General features: G+C 41.0%; 1 protein-coding gene across 3 annotated transcripts in view; it reads left to right on the top strand.

Moving 5' to 3' along the window:
* The window catches only part of PIP5K1B (phosphatidylinositol-4-phosphate 5-kinase type 1 beta), a 180,722-nt gene that overhangs the window by 95,332 nt on the left and 60,447 nt on the right, over positions 1-24,943 (top strand). For all 3 annotated transcript variants that reach the window (XM_036433877.2, XM_036433873.2, XM_036433881.1), the window contains 3 exons: positions 3,236-3,320; positions 11,337-11,492; positions 14,049-14,193. In XM_036433877.2, the coding sequence (XP_036289770.1) occupies positions 3,236-3,320; positions 11,337-11,492; positions 14,049-14,193 (386 nt within the window). The remainder of the gene's footprint in view (positions 1-3,235; positions 3,321-11,336; positions 11,493-14,048; positions 14,194-24,943) is intronic.

The following is a 24,943-nucleotide window of genomic DNA, read 5'->3' as shown; positions in this document are numbered from 1 at the left end:
AACATAACTTGGAACAGCTATTCAAATAGAGGCCATCCAGTCTGGTAGCGACATTAAGGCCAGGAAAACAAAAAAGATCTTGTTTTCTGTGTGAAATCTGAAGAAATTATGAGTAAATGGAGACTTCGCATAGGCACTAGGAAGACTAGTAGGATAGTTGAAAGTTCTCACAAGATCGAGCTACAGAGGGTTTTGAACCTGACCTTGATGGCAGCCCTGGATTTGAACCCTACATTCACCACTTGACTAGCCATGTGACCTAGACACATTGCTTGTTATGTTTCCTCTCTTAGTCTGACTTCTTAGCTCTACCAGGGAAAAGTCATAGTACCATGTACCTGCCTCATAGGATGAATTTAAGGATTTAATAAATAATGTACCTAACACTTAATAAGGGCATGGAAAGTGAAGGCCTTTCCATTGTTATGGATTTATACATGACTAAAGCTGAGAAGATAATGTCTTTTGGACCAGAATTGGTAGACCAAGAATATAGTTATCAAGAAGCAGCCTCTCTCTTTCTCTTTCTTTCTTTCTCTCCCTCCTCCTTCCCTCCCTCCCTCTCTCCTCTCTCTCTCTCCCACTCCCTCCCTCCCTATTCCCTGCCACCCCCCACCCCTGCACACACAGGTGTTCTTATATGATGTTAGATTTGAACTTCCTGCCGCTGAAAGAACATTCACTGGTCTCAGCCTCCCTCAGTTAATAGCTTGAAGTAACAATTCCAAAGAATATACGAGTCCCAGATTTGCTCACAAAATTTTAAAAGCTGTTAACAGATGCTTTCCTTTGAAAAGGGATAAATTATAGGCGCTGTTCTTCGCCTAGCGCACGTACTTTCTTCGTTCTGAGGAAGACTGGTAATAACCTTTCAGCAGGAAATCTGCATTTTGTCCACAGGCTGTGGAATGACGTCAGTGGGAATGCACTTGTAAACAACAGGTTCACAGGTCTGTTTCTGAGAATTGAAACCAGGCTGCTTATTCAGATCAAAGATTCCTTCTTTAAGTTTTTCCCTTAGCTGAGAAAAGTAGAGAGTCCATAATGCCTTCAGCATGGAAGGGAGAGAGAGAACATGCTCTCTCGCACCCCCTTCTGTTTTCCATGGCGTTAATTCTTGTTACCAGATGAGATTGCTGATCAGAATGGCCTGGTCTTCTGTTGGTCAAATGCTTCTAAAAGACCCCTACGTTTGTCTAGTTAAAACATATCTTCTTCATCTTTGTGTGTGTGTGTTAATCTTTTTAAGGCACTTTCTGTGTTGATTACATATTTGTGAAATTATAAGCAATAATTAAGATGTATGTCTGTTAACAAATGTGCCTCTGATTTAAACAACTAGAGGCCTGATGCATGAAATTCATGCAAGAGTAGGCCTTCCTTCCCCTGGCTGTTGGCACTGGCTTCCCTCTGACACCTGGGACCTGGGCTTTCCTCCCACTGCCAACAGGCAGCCCAAGCTTTGTCCAGAAGGTCATCCAGAAGGACATCTGGTCTAATTAGCATATTATACTTTTATTATTATAGACTAATGCCCCAGTGCATGAAATTCATGCACAGAGGTTGTCCCTCAGCCCAGCCTGCACCCTCTCCAATCTGGGACCCTTTAGGGGTTGTCTTGACTGCCCATTTAGGCCTGATCCCACAGGGCAGTCAGACATCCCTCTCACAATCTGGAACCGCTGGCTCCTAATGCTTATCTGCCTGCCTGATTGCCCCTAACCACTCTACTAGCTGGCTTGCTCATCCCCAACTGCCTCCCACCAGCCTGCTCACCCCCAACTGCTCCCTCCTGCTGACCTAATCATCCCCACCTGCCCTCCCCTCCTGGCTTGATCATCCCTAACTGCCACTGCCTCTGCCTCTGCCTCTGCCTCTGCCTCTGCCTCTGCCTTGGCCCCACCACCATAGTTTTGTCCAGAAGGACGTCCAGAAGGTCTTTTGGAAGGTCTCCCAGTCCAATTAGTGTATTACCCTTTTATTAATATAGATGTATCTTCATACCAAAGAGAGCCACAGTCCAACTTCTCTTGGAAGGCAAGGCTGAGTCTTAATCTCCTTGCTCCCTAAGATGTTTCTCAGTTACTGTAGTGTCTACCTCAGACAGGAGCTGCCAGGATGCTGGAGGGAGAGCATGTCCAACCGGTGGGATGCTTCCCACCACATTGACAGCATCCCCGATAGTATACAGGGCCATTATCACTTGGCTAAAGAGGGCTGTTCTATTCAAAGTCCTTCATAACATGCTGGCCACAGAATCGCCTCATGCCTCATATTAACACCCTGTCCCACAGATGAAGAAACAGATACATGGAGCCACTCTTTTCCCATCGTCACAAAAGCTTGTGAAGTTAGGACTCACACCAGCACCAGGTCTCTGGACCTTTGGTCCAAGGTGTGTTTTCTCTTCCAGATCCACCTCAGACACTTGGTTGAATCAAAACACATTTTTAGAAGTTTTCTTAGCAGAATATCCAATCCTGGAAACAAAATGGACCATTAAATAAGCAAATATACTATTCCCAGGATATATCTCTTGGAGAGTAAATAGATGGTTATTGAATAAACATACAGAATTAACGTCCTTCATCAATCCCCTTTCCTAGATTTGCAATAAAATGCCCCTTCCATCCTAGACTCCTACCAAGCGTTAGAGAATTGAGTCAACAATTTAATGCAGTTCATTTCTACCTCATTAGATAATTCAGTGCCACAGGAGTTGTCAGTCAGCCTTGTCGCCTAGGCCTCTTCCCAGTGTCAGTGCACCTTATTGCTAGGAGATGGAACCAGCACACTTTTCCCCCCCTAGATATCACTCTTACATTAGGGTTGTTTTGCTTGTTTACCTCCCCAGTTTTTATTCTAAGTGTTCCCCTTGTCCCAATGACTTGAGGCACTAGCTGCCTGTCTGTAGAAAAGAATTGAAAAGCCCCCAAGGGCACACAATGGAATAAGGGTTAGTTTGGGTTTATAAAGCAGAGCCTTTTTCACTGTCTCTCACCTGCCCCTCTTAATACTTTATTTCCTCATGAGTATCTGGAATTTTTGCTCCGATTGAGTCTTGTGCCCCCTCCCGCAGCCCAAGTCCTGGGCCCCACAGACCCAGGCACTGCCCTTTCTGGCTCTCCGCTCCCACACCTTCCGGTCCCCTGGTTAAGGCCTTGGTCCACAGAGAGCCAGTGCATAGATCTTTCCGTCTGAGAGGTAAACTCCGCTACCTGGTTTGTCTTTTCAGGACACTGTTTCCGTTCACAGACCAAGCTTTTATGCAGACAGATTTCTAAAGTTTATGAATTCCCGAGTTTTCAAGAAAATTCAAGGTAAGATTCTTAATGATTTTTTTTTTTTTTTTTTTTTTTTACTTTTAGCACTTACATGCTGACTTCAGTATGTGTATCTTTGCAAGATTTTTATTGGAAGAGTTCATTTACTTTCCAGAAGCAGTAATCAATAATTATATTAAGTGTCGCAGTCAGGTATTTATTGGTATCATAATCATTAAAGTCCTATTTTGTAATGGGAAAGCTTGGAAACTGCCTAAATGTTTATCCCAATAATATGTTGGTTAACTAAATATATTATGATATAATTAAGTAATAGAATGATATGCAACAAATAAAGTTATATATTAAAGGTACATTTAGTCCTTAATAGATTTATGCCCACCTAAATGTACAACACAATTCTAATGGAATATATAAAAATGTTAACAGTGAATATTATCATAAAATATTCTTCAGGATAGTCAAAAAATGATTTCAATAAATTTAAAGACTGAAATTATACAAAGAAGCTTTTTAAACCTATTTTAATTATAGTTAACACATAATAGATTAATTTCAAGTCTACAACATTGGGGTTCACCATTTTTATATCTTACAAAATGATTACCACAAGTCTAGTAACCATCTGACACAGTTATTATTTTTTAAATTTATTGGGATGACATTGATCAACATATTATAATATTACTAGAGGCCAAGTGCACAAAATTTGTGCACAGGGAATGGTCCTCTCAGCCCAGCCTGTACCCTCTCCAATCCGAGACCCCTCGGGGGATATCTGACTGCTGGTTTAGGCCCAATGAATCCTGGACCGCTGGCTCCTAATCGCTCACCTGCTTGCCTTCCTGATCACCTCTATCTGCCCCCCACTGACAGCCTAGTCGCCCCTAATGGCCCCCTCCCACCAGCCTGGTCACCTCATACTGCCCCCCTGGCTGGCCTGGTCACCTCCAACTACCTCTCTCTGCCAGCCTGGTCACTTCTAACTGCCTCCTCTCTCCCCCCCCTCACCCCCCTGCCAGTTTGTTCACCCCCAACTGCCCACCTGCTGGCCTGGTCACCCCACGCAGCCTGGTTGTTCAGTAGTTTGGTTGTCCCTCACTAACCCCTCTGCCAGCCTTGCTGTAGGCAGCCATCTTGTGAGGGTGTGGTCAATTTGCATATTATTATTTTTATTATTAATTTTTTTTTTTAGGATATATCTCAAGAAGAAGGATTAGGGGGTTAAAATGCACATAACTGCAGAGATAGATTATATCACTGTAGACTTCCAAAGCAGTCTGAACCCTTCCAGCCCTTAGCCAGAATTATTCTTTGTAAATTATGCTATGCTAAGTAAAATATGTTATCTGATTGTTTTATTTTGTGTTTCTTAAATACTGATGAAGTTCAATCATTAGTCATGTTTATTAGCCATTTGTCTTTCCCTTGAGAATTGAGCTCTATGATTTTGGCTCATTTATATTAGATGTTTATTTTTTCAAATAATTTATATGAATTCTACATAGTAATGATATCAATCCTTTTTTAACCTTTTTTAGTCTTAAGAAAAACTTTTGTCTCCCATTTGACTATCTCAGTAGAATCTTAAAATTGGTCTCAAATTGAGACCAATTAAATTTTCTAAGGTTTTTGTTTTGTTTGCTTGTTTGCCTAAGAGGAACTGGCCTGCAGGCCTGACTGACTAGAAACTAGTTGTTAAATTTTCAAGGAAGATTTTCTACCTTCCCTTACCCTTTGCCAAGACTGGAAAAACATGACTTTCCCATGCCCTGTTAGGTTTATGGACCATGTGGCCCCTGGTGTCCCAGCTTTAGTGAGTTTCCTCCATCTTGGAAGGTTTGTTTCTTAGTAATATATAAATTAATGCTACAACCCATAGCATCTCCAAGTCCATGAAATATGGCATGTGTTATAAATCTTCCCAGTTTGTGTAGTTTATCATGTTTTAATTTATCAAGTATTCTATTTCTCAAGTAGTCAAATCTATTGACTTTTTCCCATTTTGATTTTTTAGTCTATTTTTATAATATCTTTACAGAGATATAATTCACATACCATGAAACTGATCATTTTAAAGTGTACAAGTCTGCAATTCTTAATATATTCACAAAGTCATGCAACCATCACCATTGTCTATTTTTAGAACATTTTCATTACCCCTCCAAAAGAAATCTCATAACTATTATCAGTTACTCTCCATCCTCTCTTCTTCCCAGCCCCTGGCAACTTCTAATTTATTTTCTATCTTTCTGGATTTGCTTGTTCTGGATATTTTATATAAATGGAAGCATATAGCATGTGGCTTTTGTGTTTGGCTGTTTTTACTTAGTATGTTTTCAAGGTTTAGTCATCTTGTGTTTTATTTTTATTTTTTATTGCTGAATAATATTCCATTTTATGGCTATACTCCATTTTGTTTATCCATTCATTCAGAGGATGGATATTTGCATTGTTCCTATTTTGGCTGTTATGAATAATGCAGTTATGAACATTCATGTACAAGGTTTTGTGTGAGCATTTGTTTTCATTTCCTTTGGATATATGTCTAAGAGTAGAACTGCTATATCAGATGGTAACTCCATTTAACATTTTGGGAACTGCCAAACTCTTTTCCAAGGCAGCTATATCATTTTGCAATCCCATCAGCAATATATGAGGGATCCAGTTTATCTACATTCTCCCAATGTATGTTATTGTCTGTCTTTTGTTTTAGACATCCTAGTGGATATAAAGTGGTATCTCAATGTGGTTTTGATTTGCAATTCTTTGATGACTACTGGTGTTGAACATCTTATGTACTTATTGACCATTTATATTTTACTTGGAGAAATTTCTATTCAAATCCATTGCCCATTTATTTTCTCAGTAAATGGCTTTTACTATTATCTATATATATATATAAAAGCCTAATATGCAAAGTGTCCTCTTGGGATTTCAACCAACCAGGAGTTCGATTGCTCACTATAACGTGTGCTGACCACCAGGGGGCAATGTGGAACAAAGAGAAGCCCCAGCCAACAGCTGCTAGGGACCCTACCCGTGCACAAATTTTACACACTGAGCCTCTGGTAGTGATGAATACTAGAACCCCAATTTAAGGGACAGCCTCATCCATGCTCTGACTGCTTCGAATTAAGGTTTACAAAGTTTATTCTAACAAACCTCTTGTCTAACAGGTGAATAATTGTCAAAGTTCTAAGACATTTCTGTCCTTGTGGCTTTCTCCATGTTTCATGTTTTGAGAAAGTTATTTTTCCGTATTTTAAAAACTGAGGAGCCACCTAAAATAATGTAGAAACAAATAGACAACACAAATAGTACAATGCCCACAAAAGGCCGAATTGAAAGGACCTAGAAAAAACATCTTTGCCCATTTTTACTTATTTGGCTTTTTATTGTTGATTATAAGAGTTCTTTATATGTAGCAGATATATGACTTACATATGTTGATTTAATCTTTAGTATGTGGTATGATATAGGTCCAGCTTCATTCTTTTTCATGTGAACATTCAGTTGTACCAGCACCATTTGTTGAAAAAGCACATTTCCCCCATTGAATTATCTTTGCTACCTTACTGAAAATCAGTTGTCCACAAATGTGAGGACTTACTTTTGGATTCTCAAGTCTTATTGATCTCTATGCCTAACATATCCTTATACCAATACCATACTGTCTTGATTACTTCAGTGATGTAAGTTTTGAAATCAGAAGTCTGAGTCCTTCATAAGCTTGAGTTCTTCTTCAAAACTATTTTAGCTATTCTGGGTCCCTTGGATTTCTGTATGAATTTTAGAAACAGCTTGTCAATATCTGCAAAAAATGAAGGGGGGGGCAGCTGGTATTTTGATAAGGACTTTGTGTTGGGTCTGAACATCGATTTAGGTGTACTGCCACCCTAGCAATATTAAGACTCCTTGAAGATCGATGTCTTTCTTTCTATTTAAGACTATCGATTTCTTTCAACAGTGTTTTATAGTTTTCAGAGTACAAGTCTTGCAAGTTGCATAATTTATTCTTAAGTATTTTTATTGTTATTATAATGGAATTATTTTCTTAATCATTCTTTACAGTCATTCTTATGTTTACTCCCACACGCAGTCACTCACCAATACCTAGTCTCTCTCTGAAACATGGAGGGTTCATCCCCTTCTTTTCTTTCACAATGTCTCTAACTCAACCACTTTTTTTTGTTTGTGTGGTTTTGGTTTTTGAAGGGTTTTTGCATCCAGTATGGCTCCCACATTGGTCTCTTGCCTCCAATCCTGTCCCCATTTAATCTAGTAGTCTCCTCAACACTGCAGCCAGAGGGATCAACCAAAATATAAATGTTCTCTTGCTAATTACTAGTACCTGTTAAACCCTTCCATGGTTTGAAGAGGTGTTGAGGTTTTTTTGTTTGTTTGTTTGTTTGTTTGTTTTTTGCCCATGTATTCTCTAGCACATAAAATCCTTAATTTGGCTTCTGAGTCCCTTCAGCGTGACCTCGGTCACCCCATCCCATGCTGTACCCTATCCTCTAGGCTCTTGCAGCTCTGAGCTCCTGTCAGTTCCCCAGATGTGCCAGGCTGACTCCCATGTTTCTTCCCATGCTTGTCCCCTTGTCTGTAGCTCTCTCGCCATCCTTCCCCTGGTTTTCCTTAGGTCTCAGTTTAGCTGGTGCTTCTGCTGTGGAACTTACCATACTCGGCTATAAAAGCTGTTTTTCTGTTTCCCCACTAGACTATGAATTCCTTAAAAGTGTGACTGTGTCAGGTGCTCTCATATATACATATTTATTCCCAGCACCTGGCACATTTCCTGACACACTGTATGCACTCAATCATTATTTGATTAATAATCAGATAAATGAATGGGTTTTTTATCTACTTCCAGCATTTCAAGCAGTAGTAATTTAATTAGTAAGACTGACAAGTGAAAGTACAACTTCAAGATGTTTTATCAACCGTGATTCATTAAAACCTTTAATGCCTAAAGGCATACTTTGTAGGTGAAAACTCTGCTGTCCTAACACCTGAAAACAGTACCTGGTTTTCAAGTTTCTTTTTTTCAAATCACTTTGCTTAACCTTGTTTAAAAATACATATATATATATATATATATATATATATATATATATATATATATATATTTGAGGGGGGGGAAGGGAAGTAGGGAGGGAAAGAAAGGGAGAAACATCAATTTTTGAAAATATTTTTATTGATTGAAGAGGGAGAGATGGAAAAATCAATGATGAGAGAGAATCATTGAGGGGCTGCCTCCTGCACACCCCTGCTGGGGATTGAGTCTGTAACCTGGGCATGTGCCCTGGACCAGAATCGAATCTGGGACCCTTCAGTCCACAGTCCGACGCTCTATCCACTAAGCCAAACCAGCTAGGGCAGAAACATCAATTTGTTGTTCCACTTATTTAAGCATTTATTGGTTGATTCTTGTGAGTCCTGACCTGAGATAGAACCTGCAACCTTGGCAATTGGGAAGATGCTCTAACCAATTGAGCTACCCAGTGCCTGTTTAACCTTCTTAAATCCATTAATCTCACCCAGACTTGAGTCATGCTGCCAATGTAATAATGTCTGCAAATTCCTATAAATTCTCCTGGAAATTTTAGTCCCCATAATGCAGAAACCTCACTGAAATTCTCTACTTAGATAATATGTCTAACTGTACTAAAACTTAGTTTTCTGAAAGGACTAAGTAGTACATTAATTTGTTAGAAATCAACTGTCCTAAGATTTTAGGACAATAATACCTTCATTTAACCAACATTTGAGCACCTATTACATACCTGGTACTATGCTAAGCATTAGTAATATAGAAAGTCTGTTTTGAGTCAGGGATTGGACCGTGTTATAGATTTATAATATAGCAAAGCAATGGTGAATAGTGTTTTTGCATACACTACTATAGGTACACAGAGAAAATTAAAACCAGTTCTTCCAAAAGAGCTTCCCAGAGAGAAGAATCTTTAAACAAAGTCCTGAAAATATAGGCCAATGTTCATTAGGAAAAGAGGCGAGAAGGGCATCTGGAGGAGAACGACGGCATATGCAAAGACCCAGGGGTAGGTTCAGGGAATGGCAGATAGGTGAGCTGGAAAGCAGTAGGTGTAGAGGCTGCTGAGTGGCAGGATATAGGGCTAGAAATGAACATGGGATACCTACTTCCAGATAGTGTTTTAGCCAAAGACAAAGCCAGGAGTTGCTGTGGCACAAAAGAAAGTAACCAGCTAACCCAAACCTATTGTTTTATTAAACATTTTTTAATAAATTAGTAGACACAGTTTTAAAGCAAAAGCCAGTGTATGGGATATTACTTCAGATGTGTAAAGCAAATGTGACCACTGTTTGATGGGACGAGGAGGATAAGGAAAAATGATCTATTTGGGCCACTTATTTACCATGAAAGTCACTTTTGATCTGTTTTGAAAATTTCCTCCCTTCAATGAGAAACAAACTCTAGTTTTATCTCCCCCCGCCTTCACTTTAATTAGAAAATAGAATGCCAAGAGTGCTAGGAAATGAACCCCCAATTAGATAATTTAAGAAAAAAAGATGAGACACCTGGGGTTTCATGATTTCTAGCTCAGTGACCTTAAGTAGGTCATGTTTCTGTTCTCAGTTTCTGGACCTATCGAAGGCCCCGTCTTGCTCAGATGGCCATGTGGATAATTTGAAAATGTGAATGTTGGCTTCCAAACTCTTAAAGCCCTCTACAAAAGTTATTTATGATGGTGATTATACTATAATGGTGATAAGACTCCTCATGGGACACATAAACTGTCTCTTTGCTTTCAGTGGAGAGATTGCCCTCTATGCTTCCCTCATCTGTGTGTCCCAAAGTCCTTATCCAATTAAGTTCTTGCAAGCTGCCTATGGGAAGGCCCCCGATAAGCGGTGCAATCTACTCTCTGAAATTCCCAAGGCCAAACATGATTATTGTAATTCACCTGCTGTCAACTTACCCCTATAAGCAAACCTGAAGGAGGAGAGACACTGCCAAAATCAAGTTTAAGGGACAGCAAAACATAAATAAGCCTCAACTTCCCTCTTCCCTACCCTCCAAGGAAATTCTATAACATGGAAAGCCACGAAGAATTATGGCAGCAAAGAGTAAATGTAACCCTGGCCGGGGTGGCTCAGTGGTTGAGGGTTAAACCATGCACCAAAAGGTTGCCGGTTCAATTCCTGGTCAGGCTACATGCCTGGGTTGCAGGCTTGATCCCCAGTAGGAGGAAATCAATGTTTCTCTCTCTCCCTGTCCTCCCTTCCTCTCTATTTAAAATCAGTAAAAACACACCTTTTAAAAAAGCTGCAGCCAAAGCAGTGCCACCTGATGTATCAGAAATAAAGTCACAGCCTTTGTGAGCGTGGCTGATGGGGAAGTATATTTGCTTTGGTTCATGTTCCCAAGGCACTCCTGAGATTGCAGAATACTGTTGTACAAACATCGGGAGTGAATTATACATCTGACATAACCATGACCTAGAAAAGACCCAAAGGGCAGGAAATTTCAGTGGGAAGTTGCTACGAGAAAAAAGCAACCGGAAGTAACTTGGCTAAATTGGCCAACATGAGTATAAGATTAATATTGGCATGGCTAGGAATTCCCAGTCCCAAGTTAATAAAACTAGGGTCATGAGAATTCTCCCTTAGCTTACCATCTGCGTTTACCCACCCATCCAGCCTCCTCCCAGCAGTTGGGGGGGGGAGGGGGGGAGAAAAAAAAATTGCTTGGAGGAGGAAAAATAACTAGTTAGCAACAAACCATTTAAATTTCATCTCAAATAAGACTTTTCATTTTAAAATCTGGGGAGACTTGCAACTCAAATTTATCCCAGGATATTCTGATTTAGGTTAAGTCATTTTGAACAAATGAAATTGCCAAAACACAATTTCATTTTCCTTTCCTCATGGATATAAACCAAAGTCTCTTGCATGCTACTCAAATAATTACTAAAACGTTAATAATAATCAAAATGTTAATAAATAAAATATTAATGTGGCCTTAAAATAAGTGTCTTCCTTTTCTCTCCTTTTCCCCTCGGCTAGCTCTGAAGGCCTCACCTTCTAAAAAACGGTGCAATTCCATCGCCGCCCTGAAGGCGACATCGCAGGAGATTGTGTCCTCCATGAGCCAAGAATGGAAAGAGGAGAAGCGGGATTTGCTGACAGAAGGGCAGAGCTTCAGCAGCCTGGATGAAGAAGGTAAAAATATGTAACTTTAAAGCAGAAGAAAGAAAACATTCTTGTGATTTTATTTATACATGGAAACTCACAGTAGGAAGCTTACAGAATACCTACTCTAAAAAACAAAGCCCATTATATAATCTTAAAGGGTATATACAATATGATACAGGTAACACAAAATGTTTAAAACACAAACAGTTTAACATATGATATATGGGATAAATAAATTAAAAGACAGTAAAATATTAAAGCAAGATCTCTAATCCCACTACCTAAAGGTAACACATCTGAACATTTTGGTGTTTTTACTACTAGACCTTATTCTATGTGTGAATATATATTTTTTTCAAACAAATATACACATTAAATACATATAAGCAAATACTTATACATACAATCACAGTGTAAGAAGTTATCCATTTATTTAGGTCCTCTTTAATGATTTGAATCAGTTTTATTATTTTCTCTTTGCATGTCATACCTAACTCTTGTTAGATTTATCCCAAAATTGAGCAACTTGAGTGTAAGATTAAACATGGGCATGATAAGGAATTCCCAGTCCCAAATTAATAAAACTAGGGTCATGAGAATTCTCCTTAGTTTACCAATCCATCTATACCCCATTCAAACTCTAAATCCCAAACATTACACTCACGTGGTAGTGCCTCTTAGGATCAGTTTCCATTCACTCACACTTCCTGGAAATACATAATTTTGAGTCTATTGTGCCTATAATGGAATGCCAGAAACACCTTCCAGTCATATTGTTTTTATTATTGTCTGTTTTAGTTTAGTTTGGGAGAGTAATTAAAAAATTCATAGTAAAGCCTGGTGACACCAGTTAACAACACTCTATTGCATAAGTGAAGGTTGCTAAGAGAGAAGATCTTAAAAGTTCTCATCACAAGAAGAAAAATGTTGTCACTATGGGTCATGGGTTGTAGCTAAGGGTGTTAACTAAACTTCTTGTGTTACTCATTTTGTAGTATGCACATATATCAAATTATTATGTTGTACACCTAAAGCTAGTGCAATGTTAAATGTCAATTCTATCTCAATAAAAATTAAAAAATACCTACCTAGGCTAAAAAAAACCCACGTGAGCCCAACCACAGAACTTGAAGAATAGGACTGGTCCGCCCATTATGCTCGCTTTCTGGGCTCTCCCAGGTCTCCTTTTAAAGGAGCTCTGACTGGGTGACCATCCTTCATTTAAAGGACTGTCTCTGACAGGCTGGCCAATAATGGATGTACAGTTGTGTAAAGTTTAGGATAAGATGATTTTAAATGATCTCACTTATATGTGGAATCTAACGAACAAAATAAGCTGTTGAACAAAATAGATCTAGAGACATAGAATCATGGAACAGACTGATGAATCTCAGAGGGAAGCAGGGAGGCAGGAGTGGGTGGGAAGAGATTAACCAAAGAGCTTATATGCATGTTCACACAACCCATGGACATAGATTATAGTGCCGTGAAAGCCTGGAGGGAGGGGGAGAAGCAAAAGGGGTTAATGGGGGACCGAAGGGGCGCTATCTGTAATACTTTCAACAATAAATATAAATTTTTTAAAAAGAAGAAGAAGAAGAAGAAGGCCTGACCAATTTGGCTCAGTGAATAGAGTGTCAACTTGTGGTCTCAAGGGTCCCAGGTTCGATTCTGGTCAAGGGTATTTACCTTGGTTGCGGGCGCATCCCCAGTAGGAGGTGTGCAAGAAGCAGCTGATCGATGTTTCTCTGTCGTTGATGTTTCTAACTTTCCCTCTCCCTTCCTCTCTGTAAAAAAAAAAAAAAAATCAATAAAATATAAAATATATATATATTTTAAAAAGAAAATGCATATTATAAAAAAAAAAAATGATGCAGACTCAAAAATCCACATCAAATCTTGAGAGTAGGCATGGGTCACTCCTCAGTCTTGAGTATTCCACTTTCCTGCTGAAGGAGATCTCTTGGCTAAGTATTTTCATAGATATTTACATAAGAATTACAAAAGAATTTTCTCATTTTTAAAAAGGCAGCCTTACTGCTAAAATGTGATGTCAAGAAGAGCCTGGGATAGTGTTCAAAGATGTGGCCTCCAATGTGGTTCAAATATAACTAGCTAGCTGTAACGTGTACAATGAGTTCCCTGACTCATACAAGGTCCCAGTCCTTAGATCTAAATTGAGAATCACAAATAGCCTGGGAAGGGAAATCAGATTTCCTTTTGTGTTTCTACGTTTGCCAATCATCCTTTTAATCTCTGTTGAATTATCTCCTGAAGCCCCTAGGAGCTTTGTATGTCATCTTTTGAAACAGTAAATCACTTCATTAGGTTTTTTAAAGAGCATTCATAATGTCATTTCCACACGCCACTTTGTAAATTAATGCAATTTCCTTCCTGTTTAACCTGTTTGCAAGGAACGATTTTGCATTTCTGCTGCAGTTCAGAGGAGCTCAGTTAATTCATAACTTAATTTGCAGCCTAATAAAGTAAAATGAATGATTGTGACTTGTTCCAACGGTTATAGACACGAAAGCTGCATTTCTTACGGAGATTCATGATGTGTGTGCTGCTTCTGTTCCCCAGCGCTGGGATCCCGGCACAGGCCCGACCTGGTGCCCAGCACACCGTCCCTGTTTGAAGCTGCTTCCTTGACGACCACCATCTCATCCTCTTCCTTATATGTCAATGAACAATATCCACACGACAGGACGACGCTGTATTCAAACAGGTAATAAATACTTGGCGCGATCAAATTGCCACACTGGCTGTTACCACATCAACATAACAACTAGATCAATATCTCTGAATGAGAACATGCCGTCCCTCACAACCAAGATGTGCCTGTCACCTGCTCTGTAAGTAAGACATTGTTGGTTGATTTTCACTGTGGCAAGAAATACACCTTGGGGAAAAAACTCCTCTGATTTTTCTTATGTTAATCATTATGTTTGGTTCCATGGAAGAAGACAAATCTTTCATCATTTTTATTTTAATGATTTTTAAATTTATTTTTTAATTACAGTTAATGTGCAATATTACATTAGTTTCTGGCATACAACATAGCGATTAGATATTTATATACCTTGCAAAGTGATTACCCTGGTAAGTCTAGTACCCATCTGGCACCATAGATAGTTATTACAGTATTATTGACTAGATTCTCTGTGCTGTACTTTACATCCCCATATCTATTTTTATAATTGCCAGTTTGTACTTTTTAATCCCTTCACCTTTTTTACTTATCCCCTTAAACCTCTCCCATTTGGCAACCATATGTAAGTGAAATCCTATGGCATTTGTCTTTGACTGAGTTAGTTCTCTTAGCACAATACCCTCTAAGTTCATCCATGTTATCACAAACAGCAAAATAATTATATATATATATTTTTTTTATGGCTGAGTAATTTTCCATTATACATAAAAACATATATATATATATATATATATATATATATATATATATAACACATCTATTGATGGATGCGAGATTACTTCCCTATTTTAGCTGTTCTAAATAATGCTGCAGTGAACATATGAATGAATGCCTGTTCAAATTAGTATTTAGATTTCTTCAGATAACTACCCAGGGGTGAAAATGCTGGGTCAAATGATAGTTCTGTTTTTAGGTGTTTAAGAACTTCCATAATGTTGTCCATAGTAGCTACATCAATTTACAATTTTGCCAATAGTGCAGAAGGGTTCTCATTTCTTTACATCCTTACCAGAACTTGCTGTTTTTTTATTTATTGATGATACCATTCTGATAAGTGCAAGGTAATATCTCAATGTGGTTTTAATTTGCATTTCTTTCATGATTAGTGATGCTTGGAATCTTTTCATATGTCTGTTGGCCACCTGTATGTCCTCTCTGGAGACATGTCTATTCAGGTCATCTGCCCATTTTTTAATTTGATTATTTGGAGGTTTTTTTGCTGTTAAGTTATATAAATTGCTTAATCTGTTTGGGATATTAACCCTTTATAGGATGCATCAATTAGGAATATCTTCTCCCGTTCAGTAGGTTTTCTTTTCATTTTGTTGATGGCTTCTTTTACTATGCAAACACCTTTTAGTTGATGTAGTCTCATTTGTTTATTTTCTCTCTCTCTCTCTCTTTCTTTTTTTTTTTTTTTTTTTTTTAGTAATTTCTTATGAATACATTTTTTAAGCAAGCAATCTGGGTTAATATTGCAGAGCTAGCTGCAAAGATATTTGAATACTCTCTTTTCATATGAGTGGCATTAGTGACTTGAGTAGACAGAATAATGCCCCCCCAAATTGTTCACACCCTAATCCCCAGAACCCATGACTATATTACCTTATATAGCAAAAGTTCTTTGCCAGTTTGATTAAGTTCAAGGTCCTGAGGTGGGAAGAGTAACCTGAATAATTCAGAGAGGTCAGTTGTAATCACTGGGGCCTTAAAGGAGGAAGACAGGAAGATGAGCATCAGAGAAGGAGACGCGATGCCCGAGCAGAGGTCAAAGAGAGAGAGAGGGAACTTTGACAATGAGACAGTTGCTGGCTTTGGAAGTAGAGGAAGGGAAGAGGCCATGAGCTAAGGAACGCAGGCAGAATGTAGAAGCCAAAAAAAGGCAAGACAACTCATTCTGCCTTAGAGCCTCCACAAAGGAACCTAGGTCATCTACCTACCAGCATTGTAAGATAATACATTTTTATTGTTTTATGCCTCTACGAATATGATAATTTGTTACAGCAGCAATGGGAAACTAATATAGTGACTCTCAAACACTTAATGTAAATTTGAGCATTGAGGTGGGTTAGATAGGAAATTAATTCATTAGACACTTTTTCCTTTTCAAACAGAATGTTCCCAAACGTTGTTTCTAGAAATAGAAAATATTTTCACAAAGAGGTCACAATACTGTCTGTGGGGTTAGCTGTTTTATGTTTTCTGTTTTTACATACACAGTTTTATAATCAGCTTTTATTGGAGGACAGGGACTACTATGTACAGACTCTCAGTAATTATCTGTTAAATATTGAACAAGTTCTCATTGAAATCTAGCTCTTGAGAATAGAGATCAAATTTGTGCAGGTAAAGTGCTTCTTGCAACTGTTCATCATTTTCCACCTTCAGGCTAGCAGCTTGATTCATTCGATATGGTAGATTCATTTTTAATATATGCATATTTATAGATTCTAGCTCGGTCCTTTGGCAAGTGAAGGCTTGGAGCTTCTGTAAAAATGCTTTTTTGTTGCTGTTTCTTTCTCTCTCGGCTGGATACAGGTTAGTTGGCAGCAGGTGAGGCAGCCAGGCTAGGTCTAGAGAAGCGGAACAAATCGCCGGTGAGCCACAAATCTCAGCTGGGCTGCAGTTTGGATAGCTCTGTGGGAAGGCCAACAAATAAGGCTCCATCATAAATTATCCAGCAAAAGTGATTTGGTTAGCTTCCTTGGATTAGAAAAATTTAAGGTGATGTAAACCTATACGAATGTGTACTTTGACTGTTCAAATTTGGTATGTAAATTAGTCAAGCAACTGGTAGGTGTGTTTTTATCTGCATGGTCCAGCTGCACACCGTTCTTTTGCTCTCAGATGTAAATAGACTCGAAAGATGGTTGGAAAGTCACAGGAAGTTCTTTGCAGGGTCAAAACAATTCTCATATGAAGCCGTGGTGGTGACTTATGGTTTGCTTCTGTTCTCCTTATCAGGGTCAATTGGGGATGCTATTAAATTATTTCAGAACTTTCAGCACAAAAATTAAAGGGTTTTGTTTGTTTGTTTTGGTGTCAGCGGTTGTATGTAGTTAGGTATCCAGTGTTGGTCTGAGCCTTAGACTCTAAGGTATTCAACTCTTGGGAATTTATAAGGTTCTCTCAGGCTGCAGCACTGCCTCCTGCTGACCCCCAACTCTCCTGGCCAGTGTGGGAGCCCCTGGTGCACGCCCTACCTCTGTGAGCTCCGGGCCGTGGTGGAATTCTTGGTCCTTTTATTTATGCAGACACCGGTTATTTATTTGAATATGGAAAGCATAAATGTTCTATGTTTTCTCTTTTTTTGTTTTGTTGTTGAAATGAATAGTTTGAAATACGTCTTCTTTGGCATTGTATCTCCAAGTTGCAATTTCACAACTGTCAGCCTAGGTTGGGTTCAGGGAAAAGAACAGGAAACAATTCTGGCTTACTCAGAAAGAGATCTGATGGAGGGAAGTGAGTGCTGACAAACTGCGGAAAGGCTGGGGGTGTGCGCCCGGGCTGGACATCGGGAATCGGCCCTGGGCACACCCCCCAGCTGGCCCGCCAGCAGCCTTGCAGCCTTCGCCACAATCAATGGGAGCCCTGCTAGCAATGCAAGCCAAGGAAAAGCATTTTGGCGAACCCAGAATGTTTATAAGATAAGCTCACATTTGAGAATTAAGCAGTTTCACAAAAATACCCAGATTCTTTTGAAAAACCACTAGCTTTGGCCCAGCCGACATGGCTCAGTGATTGAGCATCAACCTATGAACCAGGAGGTCATGGTTCGATTCCCAGTTAGGGCACAGGCCAGGGTTGTGAGCTCGATCCCCAGTAGGGGGCGTACAGGAGGCAGCCGATTAATCATTCTCATCATTGATGGTTCTCCCTCTTACTTTCTGGAATCAATAAAAATATATAAGAGGAGAGAGAGAGAGAGAGAGAGAGAGAGAGAGAGAGAGAGAGAGAGAGAGAGAGAGAGAGAGAGACACCGCGAGCTTTGGCACCACCTGGCTACATTTGGTCCTGGTATTGCTCCACTGAGGGGAGAAGCATGAACCCTCCAGCTCACTACCCTCTGCTTCAGTCACCCCTGCAGTTGCCTGCCTGTGAGTATTTCAGCTGTTAGCCTTAATGGAGAGGAGACCGAGCCTCAGAGCTTACCCACTGCCTTAGGGAAGTAGGATGGGAAAGATGCAAGAAAGACACAAAGGTGCTAAGAACCCTCAAGTCAAATCATGGCGTCCCAACTCCTGAGAATCAGTATTCTTGTTTCTCCCACTTACCGTGTCTGACCCTGACTACTCCATGGGGAAACCTTACCAGCAAACTGAAGAGAAGTGATCAGATGTGGTTTCTATCCTATCTTCCTTGACAGTCCTCCTAGCCCTCGTGGTATCTCTTGATGCAACAAATGCAAAGGATTCCAAACCTCATCTAGCCTGCTAGGGTTTAACCTCTAATCCCAGAGCCCGCAAAGGAAGTGGAGTATCAATGGTATCATTCACATCGGGGTTGTTCTCTTTATTTATGAATCATTTATTTTCTGTTAAGGCCAAGTGGTTGTTTTCCTTTTGAACATTATGCTATATATATCTCTGCACTTTAATCAGCTGTAAGTACTTCAACTAGCAGTTGTCATTCCACCCGTCTTTTTTGAATCCTTGACTTTGAAAGGTGTTGATTAATGCCTGGATGGCTCCACTCCAGAATTGCATCCTGCAGCGAGAAAGTGCTGTAGTTAGAATTGTTCCTTTTTAAAAAGGATTATTCTTTGTAACTTCAAAAACTCCAGTGGTGATCCATTCTTTCTCTTTCTAAGTGGACTTCAAAAATGGAGTAGGAAGCAAAGGAAAACGGCGCCATGTTTAAAGCACCTGCTGACCCTGATGATTGGGAGCACGAATCTCCAGGTTTCACCGTGCAGTTCGGGGTCAGAGTGTGCACTTCACAGGAACGAAGACAAACTTGTGGCTACACGTTTCCCAGGCAAATAGTGGGCTTCACATTCGGAATTTTTGATCCTTTTCATGGTAGGAACTCTGCTCTTTTAAAGGAGGTATGCATTGAGCACTGAGAAAGGCAGAGGCAAATAAAGTGTTCTATCTCAAAGTTAAGAACAATTTGATGTGGAAATTGGCTAGGCTCATGAATATTAATTCTTTTCATGATTTCCTGCACAGTTGGTAGCAAAGCTAAAGCTCTGATTATGAAAGCCCTGATGCATTCCAATGTATTTCTACTTCATCATCAAAGGTGTCCTTACCGACATGGCCATGCTGTTCCTGCTTTGCTGATGGCTGTTCCCATGGTGGGCTCACCCTGGAGACACTGAGCACACTGTGAGAAGGGTCAGTGGTCAGAGGAAAAGTCCCTGCTCATTTGCACACAGAGGGACAGCGGGCAAAGGCTTCCTTTCTTCCTGCCGAGAGAGGATTATAGACCCAGGAGATGGGGTGAACAGTTGTCTCTAGCCACAAGCCCTTCCCCTCAAACTGCTTACCACTCTCATTTAAGGACACAAATAGAGCCATCCATCCGTAAAGTTCAGAGGACCCATTATCACACAGAGTTAAGGAAGGAGAAATGCAGAGCTATGCATTATGTGACCTCTCCAAGGTCACAGGACGTGCTAATGGGACGTAAACCAGAGCGCAGGTCTCTGGGGCCCAAGCCTCTGTCCTTCCCTCTGTTCCACTCTTTCCTCATGGCCTCCAGGTCCTTCCGCCTCTGCTTGTTGTGTGTGCTGTGCGCAGAGTTGGTTGGTTGTGTTCTTCTCCCTAACATGAATCCTGGCCCTGTGTTTGAGCCATTTTTTTTGCGGTTTCATAACTGAAATATTACCAATGGGCAAAGTGGTGGGTTTAAGTCAGTGTCTACCTATGGTGTTTATCCTAGAAGTCACTGGCTAAGTATGGCTGTGGGAGACTTTTTTTTTTATTTTTTTTTATCATCGTACTAGTCAAACCATTAATAATAATTTAATAATTACAACAACTACAATAATAGCTAATTATTGGACCATATTAAGAGTCGGTGTTAAGTTTCTTACATGAATGAAGTTGCTTAATCCTCACAGCAGCCCTGAAAATAAACCCTGACATTGTGTTTATTTTCTCAAGCTGGCAGATGAAGGGTGTTTTTACAGCATCAGGTAACTTCCCTGAGGTCAGATGGCTAAAACGTAGAGCCATGGTCTCCGCCCTCAGCACTGACATAGAATCAAAGGCTCGGCCTCAGCTATTTGATGGCTGCCCCCATCCGCATAGTCACAAAGAGGGCTTTCAGGTGATGCTTTTAATGGAAATGCAGTCATATCCACACAAGTGCTCTTTCTCTTCATTCATTTGCCTTGTCTTTTTCCCCTGTAATTTGAGTGAGGATTTTCACTTTCCAGGATGTGAGACTGGCTGTGCTCAAACACTCCAAATAAGGCACATTAATCTCAATTCACAAGAAACCTAAGGCAGCTGTTTCCTCAAGGTTTTGTTGTTGTTGTTAAATCTTCACCCAAGGATATTTTCCCATTGATTTTATTTTAGAGAGCGTGGGAGGGAAGGGGAGAGACAGAGAGAGAACTATTGATGTGAAAGCGACCCGGTGATTTGTTGCTTCCTGCACACACCCCAACCAGGGCAGGGATCAAGCCTGCAAACTAAGATACATGCCCTTGATGGCAACGGAACTGGGGACCCTTCAGCCCACAGGCTGAAGCTGTATCCACTGAGCCAAACTGGCTAGCGCTATTTCCTCACGTTTTTATTTCCAGTTCCACAGGTGGACACCAAATGTCCCATGATCATTGAGAAGAGACTTTTGTTAGATATGTTTCGGCGTGATTTAGAAAACTATCTTCTGTTAACATAGTAAGGTTGGCAGGACATTTATTACTACAAAATGAAGGGAGAAGAAAGTTGGTTGCAAGAAGTTTGTACTAACTCCAGTTCTCTAACCATAACCTCAGGGAGGGGCAGTGCGGGCTTGCAGTGCCTGTTATAAGCACAGCAGCCACCTGCTGTGCCTACCTACCAGCAAGGGACTGGCCCCTCAGAAGGCTCTGCAGGCCTCCTGCCCATGCTGGGATTATATCTGACCTCTCCAGACTCTGCATTTGTGCTTCTTAATCTGGTTACTTCAACCATGCACACAGCCCTTCTTACCACCTCAGCCCCTCCTGGGGCTGGGTCTTTCTCTTGCATTTCAATGATTTTAAGTCATTAGTTCGATTATTAGCCCTCAGGGTGCTGAACCTAGCTACCTAGCATTGGCCAAGTCACTTTACCTTTATGGGCTGGTTTCCTCATTTGTAAAATATGGATTATTATGAAATGGCCATCAGAAAGTGTTTATAATGCTGGGCACACCGTAAGCACATCAGAGTATTTGTTAAAATAACCAAGTGATCTCAGATCGTAACACTGTGCAGCTTTCTGATAAGTTCCACTGGAAAGGGCAAGATGGGTTTGCCTTGGCAATAAGCCATGCAGAGTACTTCATTAGTTCTAAAAACATTTCAGTCAAGGAAGCAGAAAGCACATTTGGAATTTCAGAGAAATTAGTAAAGGGAATTGGTTAGGCCGCAGTGGTCAGCAAACTGCGACTCATGAGCCACATGCAGCTCTTTGGCCCCTTGAGTGTGGCTCTTCCACAAAATACCACGGCCTGGGCGAGTCTATTTTGAAGAACTGGCGTTAGAAGAAGTTTAAGTTGAAAAAATTTGGCTCTCAAAAGAAATTTCAATCATCGTACTGTTGATATTTGGCTCTGGTGACTAATGAGTTTGCCGACCACTGGGTTAGGGAGTGTGGGGAGGCTGGCAGCATGAAAGGGGGAAGGGGAGAGACCCAGGTAAGCAGCTGCAGGAGGTGGCCATCACCTAGGTCCTAGAAGCATGAAGGCTGGCCCCACCTGGGGACTGGCTGCCACTTTGGGGGCAGGGACAGAGGCAGAGGATATACTTAAAGAGCTGGGATAGTGGCGGGGACACAGCTGCCTCCAGAGACACCAGCCAAAGATGGAAAGAAAAACAATGAATGAGAGGCCCAGAGGCTTCCTCCCTCCCACCTGCTCCTCTCCTGGGTCCTGGCACCGGCACAACCTGGCCAAGGAGCCTGAGGAATGCCCTGGTGACTCTCGGCCCCAGCCTTGCAAAGCAGAGTTGAAACCGGATATAAATAATAGCCACAGTCCATAGAGCAGAAACTAGATAGATGTAAGGTCTTTACAAAAAAGATTTGCAAAGGTCACAGCTGTACAAAGGGAGAATGTGTGTGCAAGCACAGGCATTGATTTAAGGAATCACTTCCTTATAAATGAGGCAGGTTTTTTCACCGTGCCAAGGTGAAAGAGCAGTAGAAAGTAGCTGTAATTTTTTTAAATGGTCTGTGCCATTAGAGACTTCAGTTTTTACCAATAAGTCTCTCTGGCAGTCAGCAATGCTCTCCCGGGTGATGCACCGGAGTAGATCATAAGTATTCATAGGGATGTTTGAGCTAATTCCGGGTAGGTAGCATAGACCAAAGGTTCTTCAGCTCCAGCATCCAGAGAGAGAGACAGGACCCCACACCACCCCAGCTCATCAACGGACTATCACTCAGCCTAGAACACACACAGGGCAGAGGGATGGTTTTGCTTCCATTCTTCTTACAGTGAAGGATTTAATCAAGTTTCCTCCAGCGTCAGGAAACTAGGTCAGCAAGCAAGGGATGATACAGATTTGGGGGAGACTAACACTCCTTAGGGCCCTGAAGCAGAAACCTGCTTTGTTAGAGGCGAACCTAAGCGTGGGGCATATCTTTTCACTTGTGGTAAGGGCATTGCAGAGAACACTGGAGCCTGGTAGAAGTTCTGTAATATGCCTGTTAGTTTAGCTTTCCACCCCAACCCCAGAAGAAAAAAAAAAAATCACATGATTTTCCCCCATTGATTTTATTTTAAGAAAGTGGGAGGGAAGGGGAGAGACAGAGAGAGAATTATTGATATGAAAGGGACACATTGATTTGTTGCTTCCTGCACACACCTAACCAGGGCCAGGGATCGAGCCTGCACTTGGTTTTATTAGATGCTTTCTTTTTCTTTTTTTACAAATTATAGAATTCTGAAGTTACTACAGGCCCAATGCCTGACATTCGTGCACTTGAGGCGGGGTCCCTCAGCCCAGCCTGTTCCCTCTCTCAGTCATGACCCCTCGGGGAATGTCCGCCTGCTGGCTTAGGTCCACTCCCCACAGGGTCCTTAGCACTGTCGTGGAGGCAGGAGAGGCTCCCACCACTGCAGCTGCACTCACCAGCCTGAGTCCAGCTCTTGGCTGAGTGGAGCTCCCCCTGTTTGAGCTCACTGATGACCAGGGGGCAGCTCCTGTGTTGAACATCTGCCCCCTGGTGGTCAGTGCATGTGATAGCGACCGGTTGTTCCACCGTTTAGTCGATTTGCATATTAGCCTTTTATTATATAGGATTAGCTTTTCAAATTATCCCCCATATGCTTTGGCATGGGCAGAAAATTGAAGTGAATTTTTCAGATATCTGATGTTTTATGAAGAATAATTTAGGACACAACATTCATTCAAAGAAAGCTTGTTTTTGTGTGGTTTTTTTTTGGTGTGTGTGTGTGTGTGAATTGATAATATTTCTAGGTGCTTTTTGTACATTATTAAGATTTATGGGGGGTTGGGGGGGTGGCAAGTGTTGGCCAGCCTTTGGATATCCTAACTAACCAAAAATAACCTCTTTTATCCATTTATGCCTCCTAGTTCTAAGATCAAAACAGGCACACAACTACTTCTTTATTTCCCATGACTTTGGCCACTACTGTTGCCACATGTCTGGGAGAAGGGCTCACTGGTCATGGGTATATCTCTGCAGACCCTCCCCAGTCCTCTGTCTTCCTTTGTTGATTCTCCAGGCAGTGTTTCCCAAAGTGTGGTACACGTACCCCCAGGGGTACGGGAAGAGTTTGGTAGGGGTACGAGTTGTACCAGAGTTTGGTGGGAATATGCACTGCACCTTGCTTAGCTGTGCCTAATTCTACGTTCTCATGAGTATGAGGGGTACTCAACGTTATGAAAATTCTAGAAGGGGTACACATATGTCAAAAAGAGAAATGCTTCCCAAAGCATCACTACCGCCTCAGGACTTATGCTCACTAGAGTTTAAGAAATAAAGCTCTTTCAAGGGACTCCTCTCCTTCTCTATATTGACTGAGGACTGAAACTATTTCTTTGCCTTGTGGTTCAGCTGAAACACAGGTGGAGTCATTCAAGGAGTTAGAAGGGCAGGCATGTAATACCCGAGATGCAAAACCACAGCAAAATGGATGGGTTTCCAGATTATCGCAAGAAGATGGGACCTCAGGTCCTCTCTCATATCTCGGTTTGATGGGGACATGTCCTAAACAAAGTGCCCATGCCCTGAAGCTATTTTAAGATAGCACCCCCATGGGGAATGAATACCACAACATTTGTGGGGCCTACGCCCTCTAACCTTAAACCAGATGACATTTCAGCTCAGCAGCTGTTCTTAGCCTGAGTTTGCAGAGATCCTGACTGAGTGGCCAAAGCCCTTCCCTTTGGAATCTCATGGGCTTTGCTGACTCTTGTTCTGCTTAGAACTTTATTTGGTCCTTCCAGGCCCCTGGAAGTCACCCTCTCTATCCTGACCGAATATCTCTCTCCTTTCGATTTGTCCACATCACATTCAATAGCTAGTTCTACGCCTTGGTTAAGCAGATCTGATATACACTGGTAGCCTGGCTCCCGCCCGAGTGGCCCCACAGCCCA

The sequence above is a fragment of the Pipistrellus kuhlii genome, unplaced genomic scaffold (genome assembly GCF_014108245.1).
Source record: "Pipistrellus kuhlii isolate mPipKuh1 unplaced genomic scaffold, mPipKuh1.p scaffold_m20_p_12, whole genome shotgun sequence".
Classification (NCBI taxonomy): domain Eukaryota; kingdom Metazoa; phylum Chordata; class Mammalia; order Chiroptera; family Vespertilionidae; genus Pipistrellus; species Pipistrellus kuhlii.
The sequence above is the reverse complement of the archived record's forward strand: the minus strand, read 5'-3'. Positions and strand labels throughout refer to the sequence as shown.